Source organism: Gopherus flavomarginatus, chromosome 7 (genome assembly GCF_025201925.1).
Source record: "Gopherus flavomarginatus isolate rGopFla2 chromosome 7, rGopFla2.mat.asm, whole genome shotgun sequence".
Taxonomy (NCBI): domain Eukaryota; kingdom Metazoa; phylum Chordata; order Testudines; family Testudinidae; genus Gopherus; species Gopherus flavomarginatus.
In genome coordinates, this window is record NC_066623.1 from 58750133 (window position 1) to 58776552 (window position 26420).

The 26420-nt window shown below is 45.0% G+C and overlaps 1 protein-coding gene across 2 annotated transcripts in view; it reads left to right on the plus strand.

The window, feature by feature from the left end:
* Nucleotides 1-17864, plus strand: part of SOAT1 (sterol O-acyltransferase 1) — a 53098-nt gene extending 35234 nt beyond the window's left edge. For both annotated transcript variants that reach the window (XM_050963239.1, XM_050963237.1), the window contains exons 8-16: nt 1702-1780; nt 2617-2698; nt 3499-3544; nt 7658-7787; nt 8346-8443; nt 9061-9159; nt 10230-10365; nt 11563-11708; nt 13837-17864. In XM_050963239.1, coding sequence (XP_050819196.1) covers nt 1702-1780; nt 2617-2698; nt 3499-3544; nt 7658-7787; nt 8346-8443; nt 9061-9159; nt 10230-10365; nt 11563-11708; nt 13837-13893 — 873 coding nt within the window. In that variant the 3' untranslated portion in view covers nt 13894-17864. The remainder of the gene's footprint in view (nt 1-1701; nt 1781-2616; nt 2699-3498; nt 3545-7657; nt 7788-8345; nt 8444-9060; nt 9160-10229; nt 10366-11562; nt 11709-13836) is intronic.
* Nucleotides 17865-26420: the final 8556 nt, after the last annotated feature.

A 26420-nucleotide genomic window follows, 5' to 3' on the forward strand; every position in this document is an offset into this window, starting at 1 on the left:
TTAACAGACTTTCAGTAATTGTACCCTTTGCCAATTGAATCAAATTCAGTATCTGTTAATATGATACAATTGCACTGAACTATTGCATGTATATTTTTAAATATCATATGTTGTAGACAAAGTGTACCCATGTCTCTTGCTTCCAGCAGTCACAAGTGGAAACACTTGAAATATTGCCAATTCCCAGTATTGGCTGCTTTTAGAACAAAAGTAAAAATTTAAAGCCACTTGACCATTGTGATGTAAATTAATCCAGTTGTCACACAACAGATAAGGTGCAATACCCATAAAGAGGGCAGAACAAATCTGTGTAATTTCTCAAGCTTTAATTTTGGGTTGTCTTGCAACCTCACACTCATTTTATTTGCTGCTCTGTCAATGAAGAGTGCAGATGACATTAAATATATTCAGAAATGGTAGGGAATGGTTTTGAATGGTCTCCGTCTAAAATAGCCATTCACCTTCTTGGTGATTTTGACTTCTAATACTGTAATTCTAAATTCAAGCAGTTTTTTGTGCCCTGTGCATCTAAATATGAAGACTACATATATCCTCTTGTAAGATCTGCGGTATATGAAATATATGTCCATATTGACCCAAACAGCAAACAGTTTAATGTAGCAAATGTTGCTCCTATGGCCCATGTGATGCATCGCTTTTTGCTTCTTTGTAATACTCTGTGATATTCACAGAATAATCTTTCAGTTGTATCCCAAGTAGGAAGGTGGTAACTGTGCACAGTTACATTTTGAGGGAGCCAATCTTAAGTAGATTAAATATAATTAGAGTTAGAACAATTCTAGCTTTTATAAAAGGGGGGTCAGATTTTTACTTGAAACTCTCATTAAACATGTTGTGCTGGCCTGAAAGAGAATTTAAGATCCTTCTTGAACAATTATATTCATACAAAGAAGAGAAGTGTACGCCTCTATTGTGACCCAGAAACAGTTCTTAATAGCTACGTTTGACATTAGTTTGTTACTGTATATTCACGTTTTGTGTTCTGAATGTTTCGCAACAGTCCTGATGTTTGTAATTCTAGAAGCAGTTGTCACTGTGAGCGTCTCTCAAAAAAGGAGTCGCCAGCACTCAGAGCAAGTTTGAGGAGTATTAACTGCCAAGCAATTATCAGTTCCTGAGAGGAAATGGGGGGGGGGGGGGGCAAAAAAAGTGAATTGAACAGTAGGCATAGAGCTCATGTGCTGGTGCCATCTTGTTTCAACTTGATCACTTAAAAAATGGAGCCATATACTCAATAAATAATTCTAGATTGACAGCAATAATCTCAATGCTGAGAACAGCTGGGGTGTTGAAATGATGTGATTGATTGCTTCAGTCTAGATTGTGTTTGGTTAACCTGACTAACATTTTATTGGTTTCCACGTCACACAGCACATGCACTGGACTGGAGCTCATTTTAATTTCCACCTAAATTTACAAAACAGTTTGGATTTTTTGAAGGTGCAGAGGGGGCAAGTACCACTACTATCTGCATACTTGCCCCTTCTGGTACTCTGAGTGTTTAGTCGAGAGGTGAACCTAGAGGGGGAACAGTACATACCTTTTTTTAAAAAGGATAAGGTGAAAAGAGACTTATATGCTGAAAGCGTTACCTAGATGCATCACTCTGTCCCACTGGAGTGCAGAGGCTGAGGAAGTTAAACTGTGGAAAATGGGATCTTGGACACTCTTGTTTTACAGGTTCGTCTAATTATGAAGGCTTATTCATTCATTAGGGAGAATGTTCCTCGGGTCCTGTCTTCAGCCAAGGAGAAGTCAAGTGAGTAACTTACCCTGCTACCACTAGACGTTTGTGGATATGTTGTTTTACTCTTTGCTTCCCAAGTCCTCCTTCCTCTAGGGGTGAAATTCACCCATATGCATATGGTCAGCCCAAGGCTTCTGTGCACCATTTAGACACTCAGGTATAAGTGGGTCTTTAATGTGGCTAGAGAGGTGCCTCGGGTCTGTGGTGGCCCTCTGCATAGAAGTGAATTTCAACCAGGGTGACTGAGTTATTACAAAGAAGTAGTGTCTCTCTAAAACCAGTTCTAATTCTAAGTTGGTCAAGACATCAAGGGTTTTTCTATGTGCTTTTAGTGCCAGGGGATCCTGCTACCACTGGGACATCCACAAGAAATGGCAGAAGGGACTTCGGTGTAATGCTTCAATCCAAAGGACAGCACCTCTAAGAGGGCAGTAGCCCATCTAGAACTGCACAGCAAAATTAGCATGGAATAAAAGCCCAGATGCTGGTGTGGTGCCAACATTCTGGCCCTGGGGTACACATGATACCAGTAATCATGACACACCAGCAGTAACTCCTTTTAAAAATGCGACTGTGTGTAATGACTGCCAGTTTAACAACACTGTGCACTGAGTGGCTGTGCTGGTTTCTCTGAACTATGTGTCCCAAACAGAATTCCTGCTAATTACTAATCTGTTGTCCCTCTGTTCTTTTTCTGGCAGTCTAAGAATTCTGCCTCCTTGACTAAAGTCTTCAGGGTGATGGCTAGTTAGGAGGCCTGGGTTAAGTATGCAGAAGGCTACTGAGGGAAGTACTATGCCTTCAGTGTGCGGAATGCTTCACTGCCAGATACTCTTTTACTCTTTCAGGCACCATCCCAGTTCCCCAAGTTACCCAGTATCTGTACTTCCTCTTCGCTCCCACCCTCATCTACAGGGACAACTATCCGAGGTAATGTCAACAACACTGATATCTTTATATAGTATTCTAAAAGTCTGAGCTAATGTTTAATAACTCTGAAGTGGGAACTACCCCCACTTTACTGAAGCACTGAGAGATAAGGTGAGTTTCTGCAGGTCATATGCCAAACGACTGGCAGGGCTGGAAATAACACCCCAATGATTTGTCGGACCCGCCCCCTGCTAATCAGTCTCTGGGTACACCTCTACCCCGATATAATGCAACCCGATAGAACACAAATTCGGATATAACACGGTAAAGCTGTGCTCTGGGGGGGCGGGGCTGTGCACTCCAGTGGATCAAAGCAAGTTCATTTCACCTATAATGCGGTAAGGTTTTTTTGGCTCCCGAGGACAACATTATATTGAAGTAGAGGTGTATTTTAGGAGCTTTTCTGAAAAACCATCTAGAGTTAGATCTAGGAATGAAACAACCAGATGCTAAATGTCTTTAGAAAGAAAGGAAACTGTGAAGACCAGTCCCTTAGATTTTAGTTAAATTTGAGTATCTGCCATAATATGGAGTTGTTAAGCAGCTCCATCTCTTGGATTTGAGGAGGAACTACAGGTACCTTTTAAATACACTTAGCCCTGGAGTTCTCATACTTTCATAGTATGGGCCTGTTCTACAGACCTTCAATATTCCACAGACTAAACCTCTAATTTAAACTTTAATTTAGTTCTGTGCTCAAGGGATGGGATGGTTACAGAATACAGTTGTACTGGATGAGATCCTTGCTGCCTCAAAGAAAGAGTTTGTTAGATGTAACATTGTGGTCTTTCTCTTTGTAGGAATCCCATGATAAGATGGGGTTATGTAGCTACCAAGTTTGCACAGGTGAGTCTAGTTTAATTTTTGATCATCTTAATACATGTCCAGAGAATTCTCAGACTCTATCAGATGGAATTGTCGGGCACTTCCTGCTTGATGCCTCAGCTTATGTGAATTATTCAGCAATGAGTTTCACCGGAAAAATACAGAAGCCCTTCCAGTGATGAAAGAAAAGAAAACTCTCTCTGATCCCTGCTATTATATTAATATTTTTACCCTGAAATATTTTGTCAGATACTCATCTAATTCCTTTTTAAGAAAAAATATTTCTACTAGTTGCTTCCTTCAGTGAGTTGACTCGATATATAATCCACCCTATGATGAAATTCTGTCATAATTTCAGTTAGGGATTGATTTTTCCTTAGCTTTGATTTATGACCATTGGCTTTTATATTGATACAGAGGGCAATAGAAACACCAGTATGCATTTTACCATCGTACTGTGGATACTGGAAAAGGGCTAATTACCTTGCACAACAAAGAACTGATCTGAGGCTTTGCCTTAGTTTTGAACCACACCCTTTTTGGAAAAGGTGGTTTACCACTTCAAAGGCTCCAGACAGAAACACAAGTGCCAGTATATCTCTTGAGATGTCCAGCATTCTTTTGAAAACTTGAGGTTTTGATAGTTCAAGCCAAGCTTTTGGATGCTTATCTGAACATTAAACTTGTTTTATTTTAATGGCCATACTTTGTCAAAGTACATAACTTTTAGTTAATTAGTTCAACTGAGATTGGTGCAGAGGACACTTACACATCTGTATTCTCACCTCACTTTTTCTCTAAATCTAGCACTGATCAAGATTTTGTGAGCAGGGCCATCCTTAGGATTTATGGCGCCATAGGCGGAATTATTGAACTGGTGCCCCTGAACCTGTCTTGCTCTTAGCAACACAAACATAAGCTTACACTATTGGGAAAACTTGCCACATGCATGTTGTTAAAACCAGTTTAACGTAATGAAGCACACTGTAATGCTGATGGACTAGCACTAAAGAAGCAGCAGTACAGAAAAAATTCTGATTTGACAGAATGATGCAAATAATATAATTTTTTTAATTTGTCAACATTTTATTGGAAATTTCTATCAAGAGGTATTGAAACAAGGATTTGTTTTTAATTAAAAGCAATCTTTCTGGCTTTTTTGTCTGCAAAAATCAGTAAGAATATCATTGTATGACAAAGACAAAGTGATGTTTTGTTTGATTGCAAGAATAGCAAGACTAGTCAAGTGTTCCTGACTCCATGTAGAGCGAAGATAGTTTTTAATGAGCTTTAGTTTTGAGAAACTCCGTTCTCCTGATGGTACTGTTACCGGAATTGTCAGTAGAATACGAGTGGCAATGTACACGTTAGGATATATGTCAACAAGTTTGCTGGTATGAGTAAACTGTACAATGTCCATTATCAATTTTGCGTGTGGCAGCATTGAGGACAGTACTCAATTCTTCATACAGTTCAAGTCCATTTAAATCAAAACGATCGCCGTGCTTCAGGAGGCTCTCTAGGTCAGGGGTCCCCAACGCAGTGCCCGCAGATGCCATGGCGCCTGCAGGGGCCTCTCAGTGCACCTGCGTACTAGCCAGCGGACAAGCATCCGCCGAAATGCCACTGAAATCCGGCAGCATTTCGGCGGCAATGCCTCTGGATGACGCCACTTGCCGCCAATAAGCAGCGTCATCCAGAGGCGTCGCCGGATGGCATTCGGCGGATGCTCGTCCACTGCCACGGTCCTTCGTCTGGTGACCGCCAGACGAAAAAGGTTGGGGACCACTACTCTAGGTTCTTGCACTTTGTCATTAGTTGCTCTTGTTTTCCTATTTCATTGAATTTAGTCCTGCTCAGCCCACCTACCAGCTGAGTGAATGGAACTCCAGGCTGACTGCGGGTTGAGTGGCTCTGCCTGGGTATCAGCCGCCAGCCTGCTCAGCCTGCTGCCAGTCTGGGGTTCCTTGGGGATCCCCAGGCCAGCAGTGGGTACTGAGTGGGGTTGGTGGCCGGGACCCTGGGTGGCAATGAGGCAGCAACCAGAACCCCAGAGCGGTGGCAGGCTGAGCCGCTCAGCCCACCGCTGCATGCCATCAAAAATCAACTCGCGTGCCACCTTTGGCACATGTGCTGTAGGTTGCTGACCCCTGCTCTATACATTAGTAAGGAGATGAGCATATTACAGTTGTTGGAGGGCTCTATTTAGCAGTAACAGGGCTATAGGAAAGTCAGTCAACATTTTTTGTTTCTCTGATGAAAACTGGACCACTCCCTTCCCCATACCAAACTCATCACAAATAATTGTCAACAACTTAATTTTCTGGTTTTGGCTAAGAGTGGATTTTTTTTAAAAAAAAATATTGAAATTGAATTCAGGATTGTTAGCAAGCATTTTTGGTGAACAAATTTGTTAAATGAACATCTAAATGGCAACACAGCACTGCTTTCATGCTTGGCTCACCCCCTAGCCTGCTGGTCCAACAGCTGCAGTAGAGGAGGAGATAGGTGGAAAACTGCAGGACCTCAAAATCCACTTCTTGGGGTGCAGAGTGGCAACAGCAGCAGCAAACCCTCAGGTCCGATCACATGCCAATGGGCACCACCGCCAGCCCAACAGACCCTGGTGAAGTTAGCACAGCATCCGATCTCAGGGACGGGGCACTCATGTAGGCCCTGTGCAGCTCCCCTCGGATGAGATGGATCACTGCCAGCCTGGGGGAGAGACGCGCTCCCCAGCTAGGGTGACCAGATCCAGATGTCCTGATTTTATAGGGCCAGTCCCGATATTTGGGGCTTTATCTTATATAGGTACCAATTACCCCCACCTAGGGTGACCAGACAGCAAATTTGAAAAATCGGGACAGGAGTGGGGGGGAATAGGAGCCTATATAAGAGAGAGACCCAAAAATCGGGGCTGCCCCTATAAAATCAGGACATCTGGTCACCCTGCAGGTGAGTTCCTTCCCCCACCCCTTCCCAGAGACCCCAGCAGCCAATCCTCTCCCTCAGACTGTGCTGCATTCATCTCTCTAGGACCCAGCAGCCCTGCTCTTACATGCTCCACTGCTTCCCATCTGTCCGGGCTCCCAGCAGAGCGGTGCCCCCAGACCTAGTGGTGCTCTGGGCGGCTGCCTGTTCTGCCTATGGTTAAGGACGGCCCTGTTTGTGAGCTTGGGAAGGCAGTGTGTGTATGTTGCGGGGTCAGTGACAAGAAACTGCTTCCTTTGCCCCATGTGCTTCAATGAGCACAGTTGTTCATTATTTCTTGCTGTAATCCAAAGAAACTTCCAGGTCAAATTTTTTTTGGACCCTCAGTGTGGTGTGACCTGGAGTTATGCCACTTCACAAGGAATCCTTCTTTGCATCTAAATGGCACTAACAAGGGGGCCCAGCTCCCTCTTGATAGGCTGTTCTTGATGTGGAAGGAAAGGGGTGAAAAAATGTGTACTCTAGTTGCGGTACCGTATGTGCATTTATAATGGGGATTAGGTGAGCTGAAAAGCTAATTATAAAGTGAGTCAGGGTGTTCATCCAGTCAAATTAGTGTACTGACAGAACTTCCCTGTCTTAAAACTTTGAATAGGGAGTTGCCTGATGAACCAAAACCAGGTTCTTGAATGGCCCGGCCTGTTGTAAAACTTCTCGGGTGGAAGAGAATTGAAGATTATAATATATATGAAGTAAAGATTATAATATACAATGTGTGCTCAGCTCTGTCTCAGTGTCTTGGTTAGATCCAAACTGTGAGATTTCTCACTTGTATTTTGGGCATCAGCATAAAACTATTGAGCTTCATCTTCTAGCACTATATTAGAACTGTTCACAGCCGCCACATCAGTAGGTGGACTTGGAGAAATTTATAAAGCTACTCTGGCAAAACAGTGACAATGCACTGACATTACCCCACCAGCTATCTGGGAGCAATGCTCCAATATTAATTGAAAACAAAAAATTAGAATATCGTGGGAGTTTCATGAATATTGTTTCTAATCCAAGAAGTGTGTGAGTGGTGGGAAGTTTGGGGTGGTGCCATTGTTTCTCTCTCTCTCTCTTCTGTAGAAAGTTGCGATGTTACAGATGTTACTTGTGCGTTAATTTTTCTTATGGAGTGTGACTGCTCTTGTGCTGCAGGTGATTGGTTCGCTTTTTTATGCCTACTACATCTTTGTGCGACTCTGCATCCCTCCATTTCGGAACATAAGTCAGGAACCCTTCAATCTGCGAGGGCTGGTCCTCTGCATTTTCAATTCCATCCTGCCAGGTGAGACCTAGGTGGCTGTGCGACATTACAACCTTCCTCCATTTCTCACCCAGGCTAGACTTGTAAAAGGAGGGTTCAGAGAAAGTGCCAAAACTCCTGCTCACAGGGTTTGTGTGAGATGAGTGGTTTTTCATAGGAAGGGGAGAATTGGTTGCTATAGCAGATATGGCTGCCCTGCAGTGCACCTATTCTGTGATAACTAAGAAGATAACTTGCTGTTCTGTTGTTAAATAAGACTTTCTCCATGAAAGTTCAGCAATGAGATATTATAGCTTGAGGGCACGAGAGAGTCAAACAGAACTTCAGATTTTAATTCAGCTCCTTTTGTCAACAGTCTCTGCACCATAGAGCAGCCTTTGTGCATCTCGTGTGGTGAGGTAGCCTTTAAAAATGATAGTTATAGATTGAGTAATACAAAATCTGGCTCCTCCTGTTAAACCTGTTTGCAGCAGACAGTTTGATGGCTCTGTTTATGTATCCCTGGTCACAGATGAGTAAACCAACAGATGTTGTGAAATGAGTCTTTTTTTTTTTTTTTCTCCCCCCCCGTATCTCCAGGTGTTCTGATTCTCTTCTTGGTCTTCTTTGCATTCCTTCACTGCTGGCTTAATGCATTTGCTGAGATGCTGCGCTTTGCAGACAGAATGTTCTACAAGGTAACAAGGTCTTTCTTCTGCAATGTCTGTAGATGTTGCTGCTGTTCTCTACAGATGCTATTGTTGTTAATCCACCCCAAATGAAATGATTTTAGTTTTATGAAGTTCCTAGAATTTTTTTCTCCAAATGAAATAGTGTCAGGAGAGGAAAAGAACCTCAATGCTGCTGATGTTCATTGTAGGGGAAGTTCCTTCTCCAAAGTCCCTCTAGATCAGGATTGAGGCATCCCAGTCGGGTATTGTGGAGGAAACTTGACCTGCCGATGCCTGTATTACCTCTCTGTGAGTGAACAGGACTTCAGCCACCAGAACTGTCAAGTCTTTTCATTAGCATGACCATAACTTAAATTTTTCATTCTGTTTGACCACTGCAGTTCCACAGAACTCAGCTATTGGAGTAACTGTCATACCCGTGAAAGATCAAGATGTTACAAATGCCGTAACCTGTGAAATCGTGCAATACAACTTGTTAATTTAACTGGGATAACTAGTTGTTCTAATCACACAATCTGTCTCCTCAAACATTTTCAAACTTAGTTTTCAAAAAAGAGTTAATGGAAGACCTGTCACTAACACCAACTATGTGCCCTCTTCTCCCCTTTAACTATGTGTTTCAGGATTGGTGGAACTCCACATCATATGCAAACTATTACCGAACATGGAATGTGGTGGTACATGACTGGCTGTATTACTACGCTTACAGGGACTTTCTGTGGGTGAGCAGCAAGCAGACTTGGTCCTCATTCTTTACCTCTCTTTGAAACACTATGGCATCTTTTTCTAAAAAAGTAAGGAGGTGGGTGAGAAAATTTCCTCGTGAGAAAATTAGTAGTTTGCGTTGCTAGAGTCCTCATTGGCTTTGGAACAGGACTGATGTGGAGAAGCACTCTGGAATAGCTTTCATCCAGCAAGGTTATTTCTGCAATTATGCAGAAATCACTGAAGAGGATGACAAAGGAAGAGAATGTGGGGAAATGTGAATTAATGTAGTGGTGTAGGAATGGAATCCATATTAGAAGTTTGTAAATTGTTTTGAATAAATGAATATCCAGTAAAAGCTCCTCCCTATTTCTATGCCAATTTTACAGAAGCCAGTGTCTTATCCCGTAGAGGTGCAAAAAGGCCTTGCTTTTTGATTGACCTGATGACTAACAAAAAGAGTCAGTGACTGACAAACTGGCGATCTGCTGACCTTTGAGGGGGAGATCACAAAGCCTTTCCTGCAGGATGGGAGGGGAGACTTAGGTTAAAAATGTAACTATAGACAAACGAGTAACTTGATTGTGAAACGCTGCTTCATAGTGCATTCAGGGATGTGAATGACCAAATTCAGTGTCCTGGTATGGGCAGCCACTGATGCATGTTAGGAGAACCATTGAGTTCACTGATCTACTCACATGCATAAAGTGCAGGAGTGGGGCCTATTCTAATGCTTTAATGAAAGGTAACAACTGAACCTAATATGTTGGTTCACAGAACTGTTATATTCTGGCATGGTAATACGTTATTTGAATAGATGAGCATTGGTGTGTTTTTATATTTCATGTGCGTTCTCAGGAAGTGAGAAGCAGAGTAGAAATCCCGCAAAGAATAGACACTTCCCTTAATCTAAGGAATCTGTAATATATATGGCATTTTTAAAGCACCTCATGCATAGCAGGGGCAGATCCTAACTAGTCCATTAAAATTACTTTAAATGTATTAACCTCTAGAATAAAATAGAATAAAGTATAACAGAACAGGTCTGTATTTGATATCTTCCCCCTGCCCCTCTTCCCATCACCAGTTCTTTGGTAAAAAGTTCAAAGCTGCTGCTATGCTGTCCGTCTTTGCTGTCTCAGCTGCCGTACACGAGTATGTCCTGGGAGTCTGCTTTGGTTATTTTTATCCAGTCCTCTTCTGCCTCTTCATGTGCTTTGGAAGTAAGTCACCAGGAAAGCATTTGGTAAAAAATAATAAAATATACAGCTGGGGTAAAGCACAGAGACTAAAATAGTGATCAGGGTCTGTTAGGCGAGTTGCTCTTCAAATACTTGCAGAACTGTTTCCTGTAGAAAAGTTTCAGCTGGAGAACCAAATCCTGCAAACATATGTGTCCAAGGAGTCACATTAAAGAATTACTTAACGTGTTTTCAGGATTGGGGTCTAAGGATGCAAGGAATATAAGGGTGAGGGAAATTGTATTGCTGTGCAGGGCCGGTGCAACCCATTAGGCGACCTAGGCGGTCGCCTAGGGCACTGACATTTGGGGGCGGCGACCGCAGCGGCTGAACATCCAGCCACCGCGGTTGTTGGTGGTATTTCAAGGGTGGGGCCTTCTGCTGCCTCCGTTGGGGGCACCATTTTAGGAGTGGGACCTTCTGTTGCTTTGGGCGCCAAAAAGGCTGCCAGCACTTCTATGGCTAGTTGTATAGCAACATACATATTCCCATGCATATAAAACATACCAAGTTAATGTATATAAAACTGGGCAGTGAATTTATAACATAACTTTTCCCTTTAGCCAGCCCCTCGAGGATGAGTTTCCACGCTTCTGCCTAGTAGCCAATATTTTTATTTTTAAAGCCATAGCCTGAGGGAGTAGTTGCTCAGTTTTTATCTTGCTACAGTAACTGATGTGTATAAGTGTAGCCTTCCAGCACTGAGTTGGAGGACGGCATCTTCCCTTTTCCCTGCCTCTTTTTGTGGGAGCCTGAGTGCAAACATGTTTACATTGTGGGTGGTGGTTGTTATGGGGCAGGCACAGTGCAGATGTTCACAGCTGCCTCCCACTCCCTGCTCTGCCAGCGTTCTTCACTCCTCTGTTGTAGCACACTACCACTCCCATTCTAAACCGAGGCTGCCAGATGGACCTGGTAGTCTTGTAGGGAATAAACCTGCGAATGTGGTACATATCACTTGTGAAAGAAGATGATGAGCATGCTTTCCTGTGCTGTATGGACTTTTCCCATAACGTGCCATCAATACAGTGGAGATGGACAGCAGACCGATGATCAGACTAATTTAGTGGAACTGAAAGGAGAATTCAAGAGACTTATTGGCTCTTAACGTGGGTTAAAACTTGAGCTTGCAGATGTCCTGAATAACGCGCCTTGATGACTTTTTATTTCCTCTTCCAGTGGTTTTCAACTTCATTCTTGATGACCGTCGGAAAGGGCCCATTTGGAATGTGATCATGTGGACCTCTCTCTTCCTGGGCCAGGGTGTCATCATTTGCCTTTACAGTCAGGAGTGGTATGCACATCAGTATTGCCCCCTGGAAAATGTAAGTGATTAACCTTCGATTCTGAAATAACGAAGTGTACAGACAGTGAGAAGGGACAAGCCTGGTTTGTGTAAAGGACAAAAGATTAGTGAGAGTCGGCCTTATGGGAAAAAGGGTGAGAAATTCTAATGTGATAGAGGAGAGCGGTGGACTGATATGGCGTAATCTGGAAAATGGGGGGTGATGATGTAAAGAAGTTGGTTTCTATTTCACTTTTACTGTTTTTAAACTTATGAGATGAGCCTAATAACAAAAACTCCAGAATCGTACAAAGCCTGAGACATAACTCTTACATGATTACTGACCTCTGAGATCAGTTTGGAGAAGGGCTGACTCTACTAACAGAAATTAGAGAAGGTCTCTAGCTGACAAAAACTCAAGGATCTGGTATTTTACTGCCCATTGTTCACTGTCTCCCCTACCTTCACGCACACATTTTCAGTTTTACTTTGTAGGGTCACTTCTTTAAAGAAGTTTAAACAGCACATTTTATTTCCCCCTGACTGTCAGTTTTCAAGTGGTGGGCTTATGTCCTTTAAACTCAGAGCACTTTAATCCGTTCAGGCAATATGTACTAGTATTACAGTGCAGGGGAGGCAGCATGCTCAGCCTCCAGGATGAGGAGAAACAGTTGTGGGATTTTGGTTTTTTTTTGTTTTGCTTTGTGTTTTGGGGTGGAGGGGTTTTGTCTTGTGGGTTGTTGTGGTTTTTGCATTGATTGGGTCTGTAGGAAATTTCCCCTTGCTTTCAGCAGTGGCAATTGTAAAATAGGGAAAATAAAAACATGATTATAAAATCAAACATGAACAACTTTGCTCCTAAACACCAACCCTTCAGTGTTTGAGTAGTCTTGATAGCTCAACTTGTCTTGCACAGCCCCTTGACAAGGCATTCAAACCTATTCAGCAAGGTTTTACCTGAAGCCCATTCTAAGTGGGCTCAGAATTCAAGGTCTGGTCCTAAGTTCCCTCTAAGCTGCGCATGTGCCTATTAAGCCCTGTGCAGGGGCTCAGGGCTGCAGTGGGGAGAGTTTCCTCTCCCTGAGCACGGACCTGCTGCTGCTGGGAAAGAGGCGCCCCTCCCCACTGGCCCCAGTGCAGACCTGCCAGGGGAAAGGTGCCCCTCCCTGCTTTCCCCAGCACGGACCTGCCCTGGACTTGCTGGGACTGGGGGAGAGGCGCCCCTCCCTCGGCCTGGCCCAGGACTGCTGGAATTGCCCCAGCCGGGAGAGGCACCTCTCCCCCTGCCCCGAGCTGCTACAGTGAGAGAGGGCTGGAGGGAGTTCTCTCTCTCCCTCCACCGCAGCCCTGGGGCAGCCTGAACCCCCAAACCCGTCATCCCTGGCCCAACCCCAGAGGCTGCACCCCAACCCTCTGCCTCAGTCCTGAGCCCCCCTCCTGAACCCCTCATCCCTGGCCCCACCCCAAAGCCTTCACCCCTAGCTGAAAACCTCACCTTCTGCCCCAGGCCTGAGCCCCCTGCCGCACCCCAAACCCCTCATCCCCAGCCCCACCTCAAGCCTGCATCCCCAGCCAGAGCCCTCATGCCCTCCCCCAACCCTCTGCCCCACCCCTGAGCCCCTTCCCACACTCCAAACCCCTCGGCCCTACTCACACTATATGAATTTTATGTGCACCAGTATTAAGGTGACATGTCACACCTCACCTCCATATTGGTGCCCATAACAAAATTATTCCGTACGTGGATCTAAAAAATTAGAGGGAATACTGGTCTTCCTCTCCCTCCCCCCCATTACAAATATGTCATCTCTGCAGTTTTTGTATTCATTTCCTGTAGTGGTAGCTATCACCCAGAACTGACTCCTGGCATGAAATGATCAGCTGCTGTTGTAAATCTGTCTTCGCTGAAGACAGATGAATAGATTTTTGTAATGGCATAGATTAGACACTCATGCTTACCTGAAAAAATGTCGTCTGTGTACACCCTGCTGTCAGAATCAGTCATGGCCTCCATGACTATCAGATGTGAGACTATGTGGTGTTGCTGGCTTTTTCTGTAAGGGGAGTGTGAACAGAAAAGGTTACCTGACTTCAATAGACAGTACAATAATGTCCACCACTACATGTCCATGATTAACATGCTGCCTCTCTTCTGTTGTGTCTTCTAGCCCACGTTCCTGGACTACGTGAAACCACGTTCCTGGGATTGTCATATTCAGATTTAAAACCATTAAACCCAGCTTTCATCTTACCTCCCGTATCTGAAGATCAGCCTGTGCTCCTCCAAGGACAGGGAACAATGACATAATTCACTTCAAATCTTTTTTAAGGGAAGTTGTGCCTCCTGATTATTGGAGATAAACTGTTTTTGTAACTTTATTGAGGCAGCCCAGTTGAAGTGGACTGCAGCAGGCATCCAGGTAGCTCTCACTGCACACCGCTCTACTCAGTCATTCCCATGTCAGTCATGAAACACTGAGATGAAGGTTATGTCCATTGGAATTTTGCTCATTCCAGCCATGCTTCATATTTTGCTACTCTTCACCCAGACAATAGATTGTCTGGTCAGACTAATTAGAGCTCAGTGGTAGCCTCTGTCCATCTGTTTCTTAGACATTCCTTCAGAGTTGTTTCCTCCGTCAGTAACTGGAGACTCTACAGAATTTGTATGCTCTTTGGAACCCTTCTTGTTGCTATGGTAGTATTATGTGACAGAGCAACATGTCTTTGCATCATAGCCCAAGTATTGGTGGATGGCTTTCTATGTCCTCTGTCCGGAATTACTTTCCACAGACAGTACATAGAGACTGAAAATGGGCTGGGGAAAGTTTAATTTTTAATGCTGAGGACTTTTTTTCTTTCTGTGGTTGCAATGAACGATCAGTTGCTACTGGCTATATGAAGATATTTGCTTTACTCAAAAGTAGGGCATACTGTCTTAAAAAAACAAAAACCTTAGTTACACTAAAAAAGCTTAAGATTGGTCTCTAAATCACAAAAGTCTGACCTCTTTGGCTCTCAGAATTCCAACTACAGCTCTTATGCCCCTTGGCTTTTTGTATTGTGCTCTGAAGCTCATGTGACTATGAGCAGTAGGAGTTTTGCTTTTTCTGACAACTTCCCTCCCCGTAGCCCCTAGACTAATCAATTATCTTAGGGGGATACAAAACTGTCAAAGTGAAAAGTTGTTACTGTGCATGTGCACTTACTATTCTGCATATGTTAGTATGCATTGAGTATATGAAGCAGTTTGAAAAAATCCCATTGATTTCAGTGATTTGTATTCTCATTCAAATGGCTCTACTGTATACAATGCCCATTAATCTTGCCACATGTTGACAAGATGCTCCATAATAGCTTCCTGACACAAAAGCAGTTGGAAATAAGGGGATGAATCAAAGCCTTTTCCCCACACCCCCCATCACTCTAAATCACTACTTTTACAATGGAAAACCACATCTCCCTTGGAATGTTGCATCAAAAATATATGGAGTCAGGAAAAGTTCATGCCCTGCTTTGGGAGGGAGATGGGACCATTGCACTGCTACAGGGAGAAACTCTGATTGATAAATGGGATATTCAAACTGGGAATATTCCCTTTACCACAGCAGTTGCGCATTATTGTATCTAATTGAAGTTCCTTTCCAGTTACTGTCTGCTTCACTTTCTATATGGAGATGTCAGTTTTGCACTCTAGGTTACAAATTAGTTCAGAAACTAACCATATAACTCCTGTTTATCTGAATGGCATTTATTCATTTAAGTGATGCACATTGAATTGTATCCTACAATAATTACAACTTCCGTTGCAGGAAGGAGCTGAGTGGTAGAGAACAACTTGGCTTTCATTAAGTACTGTAATTTCACAGTTACTCAAATGTTTTTTAATGGCATTTTTCTGAGTGGCAAGTTGATCCTGTTGACCTCCAAGCCACAGGCATGGCTACCAGTGCTGACAATGGGACTCTATTCAAGTGTTGGGAAAGCTATTTTCTAACCTGAGTTGAAACATAACTTCATCAGAGCCAACTAATTTTGATTTTAAGTATTTTTTTCTTAGTTTTCAGTTTCTGTCTAATAGGTCTCCTGCTTTTATTGAAAGGACACAATCAGGTCAAATATGTGACAAATTCAGGTTTTGAATGTATAGGGTGGATTTTTTTAATTGAATGACAGTAAATATAAAAACTCTTAATTGTTTTCATTTTTTTTATTTTAGTAGGAAGAATTTAACAAATATTGCCCCCAAACATAGGACATTTGTGCTAGTACAGAAGAGCCTGGAGGTGAAAATCATTAGAAACTTTACCCTGTCTGTTGGTTTTTTACTTCCACTAGTTGAGCTTGAACAATTATAATGGAAAGTAAACTAGACCTTTTCTAAAAAAAATGTGCTGCTAGTAAAATAATTTTAAGAGATTATTTTTAACCTGATAGTGTCCTCTTTAAAAATAGCTTTGTGGTCAGATAGTAGCACTTCTCTTCCATCTAAGACGAATTGAAGTCAGTACACTTTAATCATAGTTCTTAAAATGCAATGTACTGTTTATGTATGGAAATCCTTGCACTCCCCTGGGGTATGATGGATTAGAGGCTTGGGTTTTCTGAAGCCTGTGTCTGATTCCTGCTACTGTGTCTCAGTGTTCTCAAAAGAAGGAAGAATTGTATTTTGAGTCTTCTTTGCCTACTAATAGGACTCAGTATAACTCTCTGGTGCCAGTTTACCTATAGTGTAGAATCTTGAGCGTTACTATGTCAATAACCTCAGTGCTTGGAGCCAAAGGATTAAAATACTGCAAGCAGAAGCCAGTCATTATACAGGCATGTTCCATTGCTGTAACTGGCCTTTTTTCTTGATACATTCAGTTCTAACCTTATAGTTCAAGTCATCTGAAACCATGCCTTTAGAGCGCATTGACAACTACACTACTGACAATTTTTGCTATTTGTTGACTTATTTTGTGATTTGATATCAGCTTGAAATTCAGTTTTCATAATTGCCTTGGGGAAATACTTTAGGCCTTAGACTTTCTAGCGAAATTATTGCACATTGCTGGGCTAAATGGGAATTGAAGATACTACCTGGTTCATTTGAAGAGTTTTGTTTTGTTTTTTTGTAGACCATAGAATACCAGCTCTAGCAGTGTGGTGGTCTGGCCAGTGATTTGGCCACGTAAGGCTAACAACCTATTTGAATTCTTACGGTATACACATATTAAGTGTTCTTTGTAAAGTTGTGAAGCTTACTTCCACTATCTCTTAACCATCCATGAAATGGGAAGCTTCCATTTTGGAATTCCTGCCAATACAACTCAACTTACTGCTCAGTAACATCACAGAAATCAGTATTAATGTGGTGAGATATTTTTGTACCCAGTTTCTTGCATATATGAAATATGTAATAGTTCACAAGGGTATTGTATATTTGTCCTTGTAAGAGAACTGTAGATTCATACAGAATCTTCATACTTAATGTGTCCTTTTTGCTGCTTTCAAAAAACCCACCAAGCTATCCAGCTTCCTGCATGAAGATGGCTTTAGAACTGAAAGAAATCCTGCCTTTGATCTCTTAAAACTGTATACTGTTCAATAAGGATTATCAAAATTAGCCTAATTATTTTTACTTGCTGTGAAGAAATCAGTGATTTTTGAGCCAGGGTGCCTGGGATGGGAAGAGGCAGTATTAACCTATTAATGGAAAGTGAATCATTTGGCTTGAATCTGTGAATGTAAATGAGCTGGAGGGAGGGAATGATTTAAATGTGCCCTCTGAGAGAGTATGCATTCTTTTCAGATGTCTCAGGGTTATGCACCTAGTCAGCAAGATACCTGCAAGTCTCTACCCAGTGCGCTAGAGTCTTTGCTGTTGAGAGTAGTTGACAACCCTACTGGTCTCCTTCCTGGAGCAGACAGATTCTAATCTCTTTAGTTGGAAAGGGTGGGCGACAGAAAGAATTAAGTGTGCAAATACCACTTAGTAGAAGAAACTAAAGTGCACTCTACCTGTGAGTTGTTGTATGAACAACCTCTGGTGTTATTAAGGCTGGAATAGCTGCCAAGAGATGCCTGTTGTGGGAGATGTGATTCTGTTACTGTCTGCAATGTATTAACCTGTAAAATGTTCTGTCATGCAGAAACACGGTTTATATAATCTACTGTATTTCAGCAGTTGAAATATATTTTGCTATCTAGGAAAGGTGTGTGTGTGTGTGTGTGGGTCTGTTCTCTCCAGTGTTGTCTAGGGCCTGTGTTACTGTGGGGGACAGATACAAGCTGTACCTCACCCTACTGGAGTTGATGGGAGGGTGAAGAGCATTGTTCTTGGATGTTGAGGCATCAGGGGTGAGAGACTTTTTTCCTCCTCCAATCTATGTATCACATTCCCACTGGAGCTAGGCTCTGGGTACCAGGCAGCCACTGGGGCAACTCCTGCCTGCTCAGCAAGCACTCTGATAACCTATTGCATACAGTCCTTGTGTGCCCGCTCTGGAGCACTCTGGGAGCTGTTGCAAAGCATTGTGGAGGGATATTGGAGGGGGGAGTGATTGGGAATGGGGAAGAACTCTTGTGCTGAAGGAATAAGCTCCCATGGGGCACAGGTCTCCAGGCATTTCCATGCAGGGTGTTAAGTAACTCCCAATTCCAAACCTACTTTCCTCTTGTTCCTAAACAATGACAGTCCTAGGGGCTGCATCCTCTCAATCCCAGCTCCTCTGCTTCGATCTCCTGCAAGTGCCAACTCAGTGCATGTGGTCCCCCAGGCTATGATTCATTTATATGCCAATAGAAAAGGGAGAGAGTTGGCTTCTGCATCTCTGAAACCAAGGGTTAAAATTGACTCTAGTGGACTTGCCCCGTGAATGCATTTTGGCCCCAGCCATCTATGATGATCTCTGTTCTTTAGGAGCCTTGTTAGGTTTCCCATCCCAGCAGGCAAGGAGGTCCAAACTTTCCCTAGCAGGGCTGTTTTGATCCCTTTGCGAAGAACCCAAATGCTGTGCCTGTTCTGCAACCCTTATCTCACTACAAAGGTGTGTCCCCTGGGAACTACTGGTCTCTGCATGTAATGCAAAGCAAGCTAGGATGGAGTCTTGTATGCTGGGGCCTGTGGGTTGCTTATAAATGGGATGCCTGCTTGCCTATATCTGATACACCTTCCCCCTATGAAACTGTCCAGGGGCCGAATGCTGCTTGCTTGATTTGGGCAGCCAAGTGTGCAGCCTCTTTAGCCCTTCAATTAGGGTTGCCTGGCATCTGGTTTTCAACTGGAACACCTGGTTGAAAAGGGAACCTGGTGGCTCCAGTCAGCAGCGCTGACTGGGCTCTTAAAAGTCCAGTTGGCAGCGCAGTAGGGTTAAGGCAGGCTCCTTGCCTACCCTGGCTCTGCATGGTTCCCAGAAGCAGTGCTATGTCCCTGCGGTGCAGGGGTGGCCAGAGAGGTTCTGTGCACTGCCCCTGCCCCGATTGCTGGCTCCACAGCTCCCTTTAGCTGGGAACCACAGCCAATGGGAGCTGCAGAGGCAGTACCTGCAGGTGAAGGCATCACGCTGAGCCTCTCTGGCCACCCCTGTGCCTAGGGGCCACAGGGCCATAGCACTGCTTCTGGGAGCCACCTCAGGTAAACACTGTCTGGAGCCTTTCCCCCACCCCGAACCTTCTCCTTCATCCCCAACCCCCTGCCCCGGGTCAGAACCCCCTCCTGCATCCAAACTCCCTCCCAGAGCCCACACCTGCTCCTGCACCCCTGCCCTGAGCCCTCTGCTGACCCCAGGCGTGAGCCGCCTCCTCCACTCTGAACTCCTTGGCCCCGGCCCCACTCCAGAGCCCACACCCCCAGCTGGAGCCCTCACTAGGGTGACCAGGTGTTTGGTTTTGGAACGGAACACCCGATCGAAAGGGGATCCTGGTGGCTCCGGTCAGCACAGCTGACCAGGCTGTTGACTGTCGGGTTAGCAGTGCCACACGGGGGGCTGAACCGCACAGTTCCCGGGAAGCAGCTGGCATGTCCCCCCTTCAGCTCCTACATGTAGGGGAAGCCGGGGGGTCCACGTGCTGCTCCACCCACAGGTACAGCTCCCATTGGCTGGGGCAGGGGATGAACTAGCGTGCCTAGCAGGTGGCTGTTAAGGGGTGGTGGTGTGTGTCTCTCCTGCTGCTCCTGGCCCACTTCTCCTCATGCTCCTCCTGTGGCTGGGCTCAAGCTGCGGCACGTGCCCTGTGGTGAACTGCAGTCTGTCACCCATCGCCAGCACCCAGGAGTTGGTGGTATGTATCTGCATCTCAGAGTGCTGGGAATAAGGCTGCACACCCCCCGTCCCAACGCCTCTGCACCCTCATCCCCCTCACTGCATCCCTCCCCATCCCATCCTACTGTCCCTCACACCTACCCATCCCAGCCATGTACCCCTTTCAGCACTCTCCCACCCATCTTCTCCACCTCCTTCACCCATCCCCATGTCCCTCACCCCTGACAGCCCTGCACCCTATTCACCTTCAGACACTAGTTCACTCCCATTATGTCCCTATACACCCCTGTGCCTCCCACATCCACGTGCACCGGTAGCCTTCTGCATCCCCATCCACCCCACGTACCCCTCCCCCAACTCTTTCCTTCACTGTTGCCTCTTACCCCCACTCTGCTCTTGTCCTTGGCCTCTTTCCCTCCCCCATCCTCTCTCCTCCGCCTGCCTCCCCATCTTTTCCCTGCCAGTTCACCCTCCTCCTTTCCCAGCTGGGTGTCTCTGTGCAGGCAAGTGTGTTCATACATGTAAGAAACTGTGTCTTTGTGTAGGGAAGTACATGTATTGCTGCATGTGTGTATACCTTTGTGAATAAAATTTGCAGCCTAACTCTTTGACTCTTATTCCTTTTGCTAGCTTGCACACAAAAAAAGATGTATTAATTTCATAACAAGTTTTTAAAAGAGAAGGGAACTCTAAAAGAAATGTATTATTTCTTAAAAAGTGAATGTTGTTAACTTGTAATTGCAGAAGAGATAATATATCATACATTTCTCTCTATCTTAGTCTAGCTATATTATAAACTTTGTTGCAGATTCTTTTTGTGTGTATGTCCAGCACCTATAACCCAGGAGCCCTGATCTTAGTTGGGGACTCTAGGCACTAAACAATTGTAATAATAAATAATGTGGAAGTATGTGTTACTACATGCCAGACATGTACACAGGAATACCTGTGTGTATCTGGATCTGGTGTGGGAGTCAGTTTCTACAGATTTCTTTATATAGGTATGTCAAGTATAATTCCCAATTCTGGACCTTAGCGTCCAAAACATGGGTACTAGCATGAATTCCCCTAAGCTTAATTACCAGCTTAGATCTGATAGGCTGCCACCAATCAGGACTTAGAGTAGAGCGCCTGATAGACTCTGGTCTCCCCCAAAAACCTTCCCTGGGGTCCCAAGACCCAAATTCCTTGAGTCTCACAATAAAGGGAAATAAACCATTCCCTTCCCCCTCACCCAGAGGCCATGCAGATTCAAGCTGCGTGAATCTAACACAAAGAGAAAATTTATCCTTCCCTTCTCCCCACCATTCCCTTGAACTTTAACTAGGAGAAAAAAATTACACAAGTCTTAAAAGCAAAACTTTTAATAAAAAAGAGAGAAAAAAGTAAAAGGTTTATCTCTGCACTTTAGATGGTAAAAAGTTACAGGGTCTTTCAACTATAAACAATAGAAAGAAACTTTCTCCAGCAGAAACACAATTTAAGCTACTTCCAGCAACTACACATATGCAAATGGAGAAAAAAAAACAAATTAAAAGACTGACCGCCTTTTCTTACTTACAATTCTGAATAGATAAGAGACTGTAGCAGGGAGATTGGCAGAAACGTGGTTGCACCTCTAGTCCCATCCAGGACCCAGAGAGAACAAAGCCAAACCCCAAACCCACAAACAAAGGCTTCCCTCCACGAGATTTGAAAGTGTTTTGTCTCCTGAGTGGTCCTCTGGTCAGGTGTTTGCAGGTCACTGTTTGTTAACCCTTTATAAGTGAAAGAGACATTAACCCTTAGCTATCTGTTTATGACACGCCCCCCAAATCGCAGACAGTGGGGAACCTCACTGACGGTGATTTCTTCCTATAACTTTAGAATAAACAGGTTAATACAACACATGTACCTTTACATATACTACTAAGTATGTAAACTACAAGACTTTCTACATTTTAAGGACAAATTTCAACCAGTGGATTCTGGAAACTTTCATGAGAGAGTGCATCAGCTACTTTGTTAGAAGCTCCTGAAATGTGTTGAATTTCAAAATCAAAATCTTGGAGAGCTAAACTCCATCAAAGCAGTTTTTTGTTGTTTCCCTTGGCAGTATGAAGCCACTTTAGCGCAGCATGGTCAGTTTGTAGCTGGAACCGCCGTCCCCAAACGTATGGGCGTAGCTTTTCCAGGGTGTACACAATGGCGTAGCATTCCTTTTCACTGACTGACCAGTGACTTTCCCTCTCAGACAGTTTCTTGCTGAGAAACACGACAGGATGGAAGTTGTGATCCGTTGCTTCCTGCATGAGAACTGCTCCTATACCACGCTCAGATGCATCTGTGGTTACTAGGAATGGCTTGTCAAAGTCCGGGGCCCTGAGCACAGGGTCAGACAGAGTGTCACCTTAAGCTGGGTAGAGGCCTTCTGACACTCATTAGTCCACTTGACTGCATGTGGCTGGGTCTTTTTGGTTAGGTCGGTCAGTGGGGCAGCGATTTGGCTGCAGTGTGGTACAAATCGCCTGTAATACCCGGCCAAGCCTAAGCAGGATTGGACCTGTTTCTTTGACTTTGGGACAGGCCACTTTTGGATAGCATCCACCTTGGCCTGTAGGGGGTTTATGGTTCCTCGACCCACCTGGTGTCCCAGGTAAGTCACTCTGTTTTGGCCTATTTGACACTTTTTGGCCTTAACAGTTAGTCCGGCCTGCCTGATGCGCTCAAAGACCTTTTCCGGGTGTTCTAGGTGTTCGGCCCAGAAGTCAGAAAAAATGGCCACATCATCGAGGTAGGCAACTGCATATTCACCCAGTCCTGCTAGTAGACCATCTACCAGCCTCTGGAAGGTGGCGGATGCATTTCGCAGCCCAAAAGGAAGCACATTAAATTCATACACCCCTGCATGGGTGATGAATGCTGACCTCTCTTTGGCAGGGTCATCTAACGGTACTTGCCAGTACCCCTTGGTTAAGTCTATTGTAGAGATGAACTGGGCACGTCCCAACTTTTCCAATAGCTCATCGGTGCATGGCATTGGATAGTTGTCTGGACGAGTTACCGCATTTAGCTTACGGTAGTCCACGCAAAAGTGTATTTCCCCATCTAGTTTGGGTACCAGAACCACTGGAGATGCCCATGCACTGGTAGATGAGTGGATTATACCCATCTGTAGCATGTTCTGGATCTCCCGTTCTATAGCAGCTTGGGCATGAGGAGACACCCGGTAGGGTGGGGTTCTAATAGGGTGAGCATTACCTGTGTCAATGGAGTGGTATGCCCGTTCAGTCCGTCCTGCGGTGGCTGAGAACAATGGGGCGAAGCTAGTGCACAGCTCCTTGATTTGTTGCCATTGCAGACGTTCCAGGGTTGTGGAGAGGTTCACCTCTTCCACGCCACCATCTTTTTTCCCTTCATAGTAGACACCGTCAGGCCACTCAGCGTCATCTCCTCCCTGGACTGTAAACTGACAAACCTGTAAGTCTCTGGAATAAAAGGGCTTGAGAGAATTAACATGGTACACTCTGGGCTTTAGGGAGGAATTGGGAAAGGCTATGAGGTAGTTAACAGCTCCCAGGCGCTCTTGGACCGTGAATGGCCCTTCCCATGATGCTTCCATCTTACGGGCCTGTTGCGCCTTCAAGACCATAACCTGGTCTCCTACCTTGAAGGAACGCTCTCTGTCATACCAGGCCTTTTGCTCTTTTTGAGCATCCTTTAGGTTTTCTTTAGCAAGGGCTAAAGAGTGTCGGAGGGTGTTTTGTAGGTTGCTTACAAAGTCCAGAATGTTAGTCCCTGGAGAAGGCGTAAACCCCTCCCATTGCTGCTTTACCAACTGTAATGGCCCCTTAACCTCGTGGCCATACACAAGTTCAAACGGTGAAAACCCTAAACTGGGATATGGTACAGCCCTGTAGGCAAAAAGCAACTGCTGCAACACTAGGTCCCAGTTATTGGAGTGTTCATTGACGAATTTACTATCACGGCCCCCAAAGTTCCATTAAACCTTTCCACCAGGCCATTGGTTTGATGGTGGTACGGGGTGGCAACCAAGTCGTTCACCCCATGAGTTTCCCACAGTTTTTTCATGGTCCCTGCCAGGAAATTAGATCCTGAATCTGTAAGGATGTCGGAGGGCCAACCTACTCTGGCAAAAATGTCTGTTAGGGCCTGGCACACAGTGTTAGCCCTGGTGTTGCCTAGAGCTACTGCTTCCGGCCATCGGGTAGCAAAGTCCACGAAAGTCAGTACGTACTGCTTTCCTCTGGGTGTCTTTTTTGGGAAAGGACCCAGAATACCCACAGCTACTCGCTGAAATGGGACCTCAATTATGGGAGTGGCTGGAGAGGGGCCTTGACCTGGTCTTGGGGTTTTCCCACTCTTTGGCACACCTCACAAGACCAGACATACTTGGCAACGTCCTCGCCCATCCCCTCCCAGTGGAAGGACTTCCCCAACCGGTCCTTGGTTCTGTTCACCCCAGCATGGCCACTGGGATGATGATGGGCTAAGCTTAAGAGCTTTTCCCGATACTTAGTTGGAACCACCAACGGTTTTTGTGAATGCCAGTCTTCCTGGTGTCCACCAGAAAGAGTCTCCTTGTATAAAAGTCCTTGTTCTACAACAAACCGGGATCGATTAGAAGAGCTGAGAGGTGGTGGGGTGCTCCGTGCTGCCGCCCAAGCTTTCTGAAGGCTGTCATCTGCTTCCTGCTCAGTCTGGAACTGTTCCCTTGAAGCTGGAGATACCAGTTCTCCCTTAGACCGTGGACTTGGGCTTGGTCCCTCTGGAAGCGATGTAGGTGATGGGGTTGTTTCCGTTGCTGGTGAACCGCTCTCCACTGGTGCACCAGGGGGTATTTCAGGCTCTGGCTGAGCCTCTTGGGTGTGGTTGTCTGCTGCTTCTGCCAGTTCAGGCTCGCTGGCGCCCTCTGGCGTTGGGGTTAAAGATGGATTTGCAAGCACTGTCGTCAGTGCTGGCACCGGTTCTGGTGCTGACTGCTTTTCCAGTTCCTGGTCTGGGACTGGAAGCACTGTGGCTGTTTCCGTTGTTGGCATGGGATCCGGGTCCACTACCTCTGTCTGGGTCTCTTGTAACACAGACTGGGCCTCTGTGGACGGCTCAGGAACAGGAACAGGTCTGGAAGCTTGCCTGGTTTGGCTACGTGTAACCATTCCCACTCTCTTGGCCCGCTTCACCTGGTTGGCCAAATCTTCCCCCAGTAGCATGGGGATGGAATAATTGTCATAGACTGCAAAAGTCCACATTCCTGACCAGCCTTTGTACTGGACAGGCAGTTCAGCTGTAGGCAAGTCTACAGCTTGTGACATGAAGGGGTAAATTGTCACTTGGGTCTTTGGGTTGATGAATTTGGGGTCGACGAAGGATTGGTGGATAGCTGACACTTGTGCCCCCGTGTATCTCCACGCAGTAACCTTCTTTTCGCCCACTCTCAAAATTTCCCTTCGCTCCAAGGGTATTTGAGAGGCATCTGGGCTTGGGGATCTTTGGTGTGATGGTGGTGTAATGAACTGCACTCGGTTGGGGTTCTTGGGGCAGTTGGCCTTTATATGTCTCAGTTCATTACACTTGAAGCATCTTCCAGCTGACTGGTCACTGGGTCGAGGTGGGTTACTGGAGACTGGTGAGGTGGAAGAATAGGGCGTCTGTGGCTTTCCTTGGGTTGTAGGTGGGGTCTTTGGCTACCCTCGGTTGTAGGGTTTATTGTCGGTGTGCCCCCTGGGGTATTCGCTCCCCTTGACAATAGCTTTTTTCTTTTCTGCCACTTCCATCCATTTGGCTCCAATCTCCCCCGCCTCAATTACCGTTTTGGGTTTCCCATCTAGGATGTACCTCTCTATTTCCTCAGGAATACCATCTAAGAACTGCTCCATTTGTATCAGGAGGTGCAGCTCGTCCATATTGTTAACCTTTGTTTCTGATATCCAGGCTTCATAATTCTTTGCAATGTGGTAGGCGTGTCAGGGGAATGACACATCTGGTTTCCATTTTTGGTTTCTGAACCGCCGATGGGCATGTTCAGGTGTTATCCCCATTCTGTATCTGGCCTTGGTTTGAAAAAGTTTATAATTGTTCATTTTCTCCTTAGGCATTTCAGCCGCCACCTCTGCTAAGGGTCCACTGAGCTGTGGCCTCAGCTCTATCATGTACTGGTCTGTAGAGATGTTGTACCCATGGCAGGCTTTTTCAAAATTTTCTAAGAAGGCCTCAGTGTCATCACCTGCTTTGTAGGTGGGAAATTTCTTGTGCTGTGGAACCATTATTGGCGAAGTGTTGTTAGGATTGGCTGTGTTCTGTTGCTTAGCCTGTTCTAATTCCAGGGCCTGTCGGTGGGTCTCCCTCTGGAGTTCTGTCTGTCTTCTGTAGGCGGCATCTTCTTCTTCTTGTTTCCTTCTGTGGGCCACCTCTTCTTCTTGTTGTTTTCTTTTGTGGGCTGCCTCTTCCTTGGCTAGTTCTGCATTAATTAGTTCCATCCGTCTCCTATGTTCATTTTCTTTGTCCAT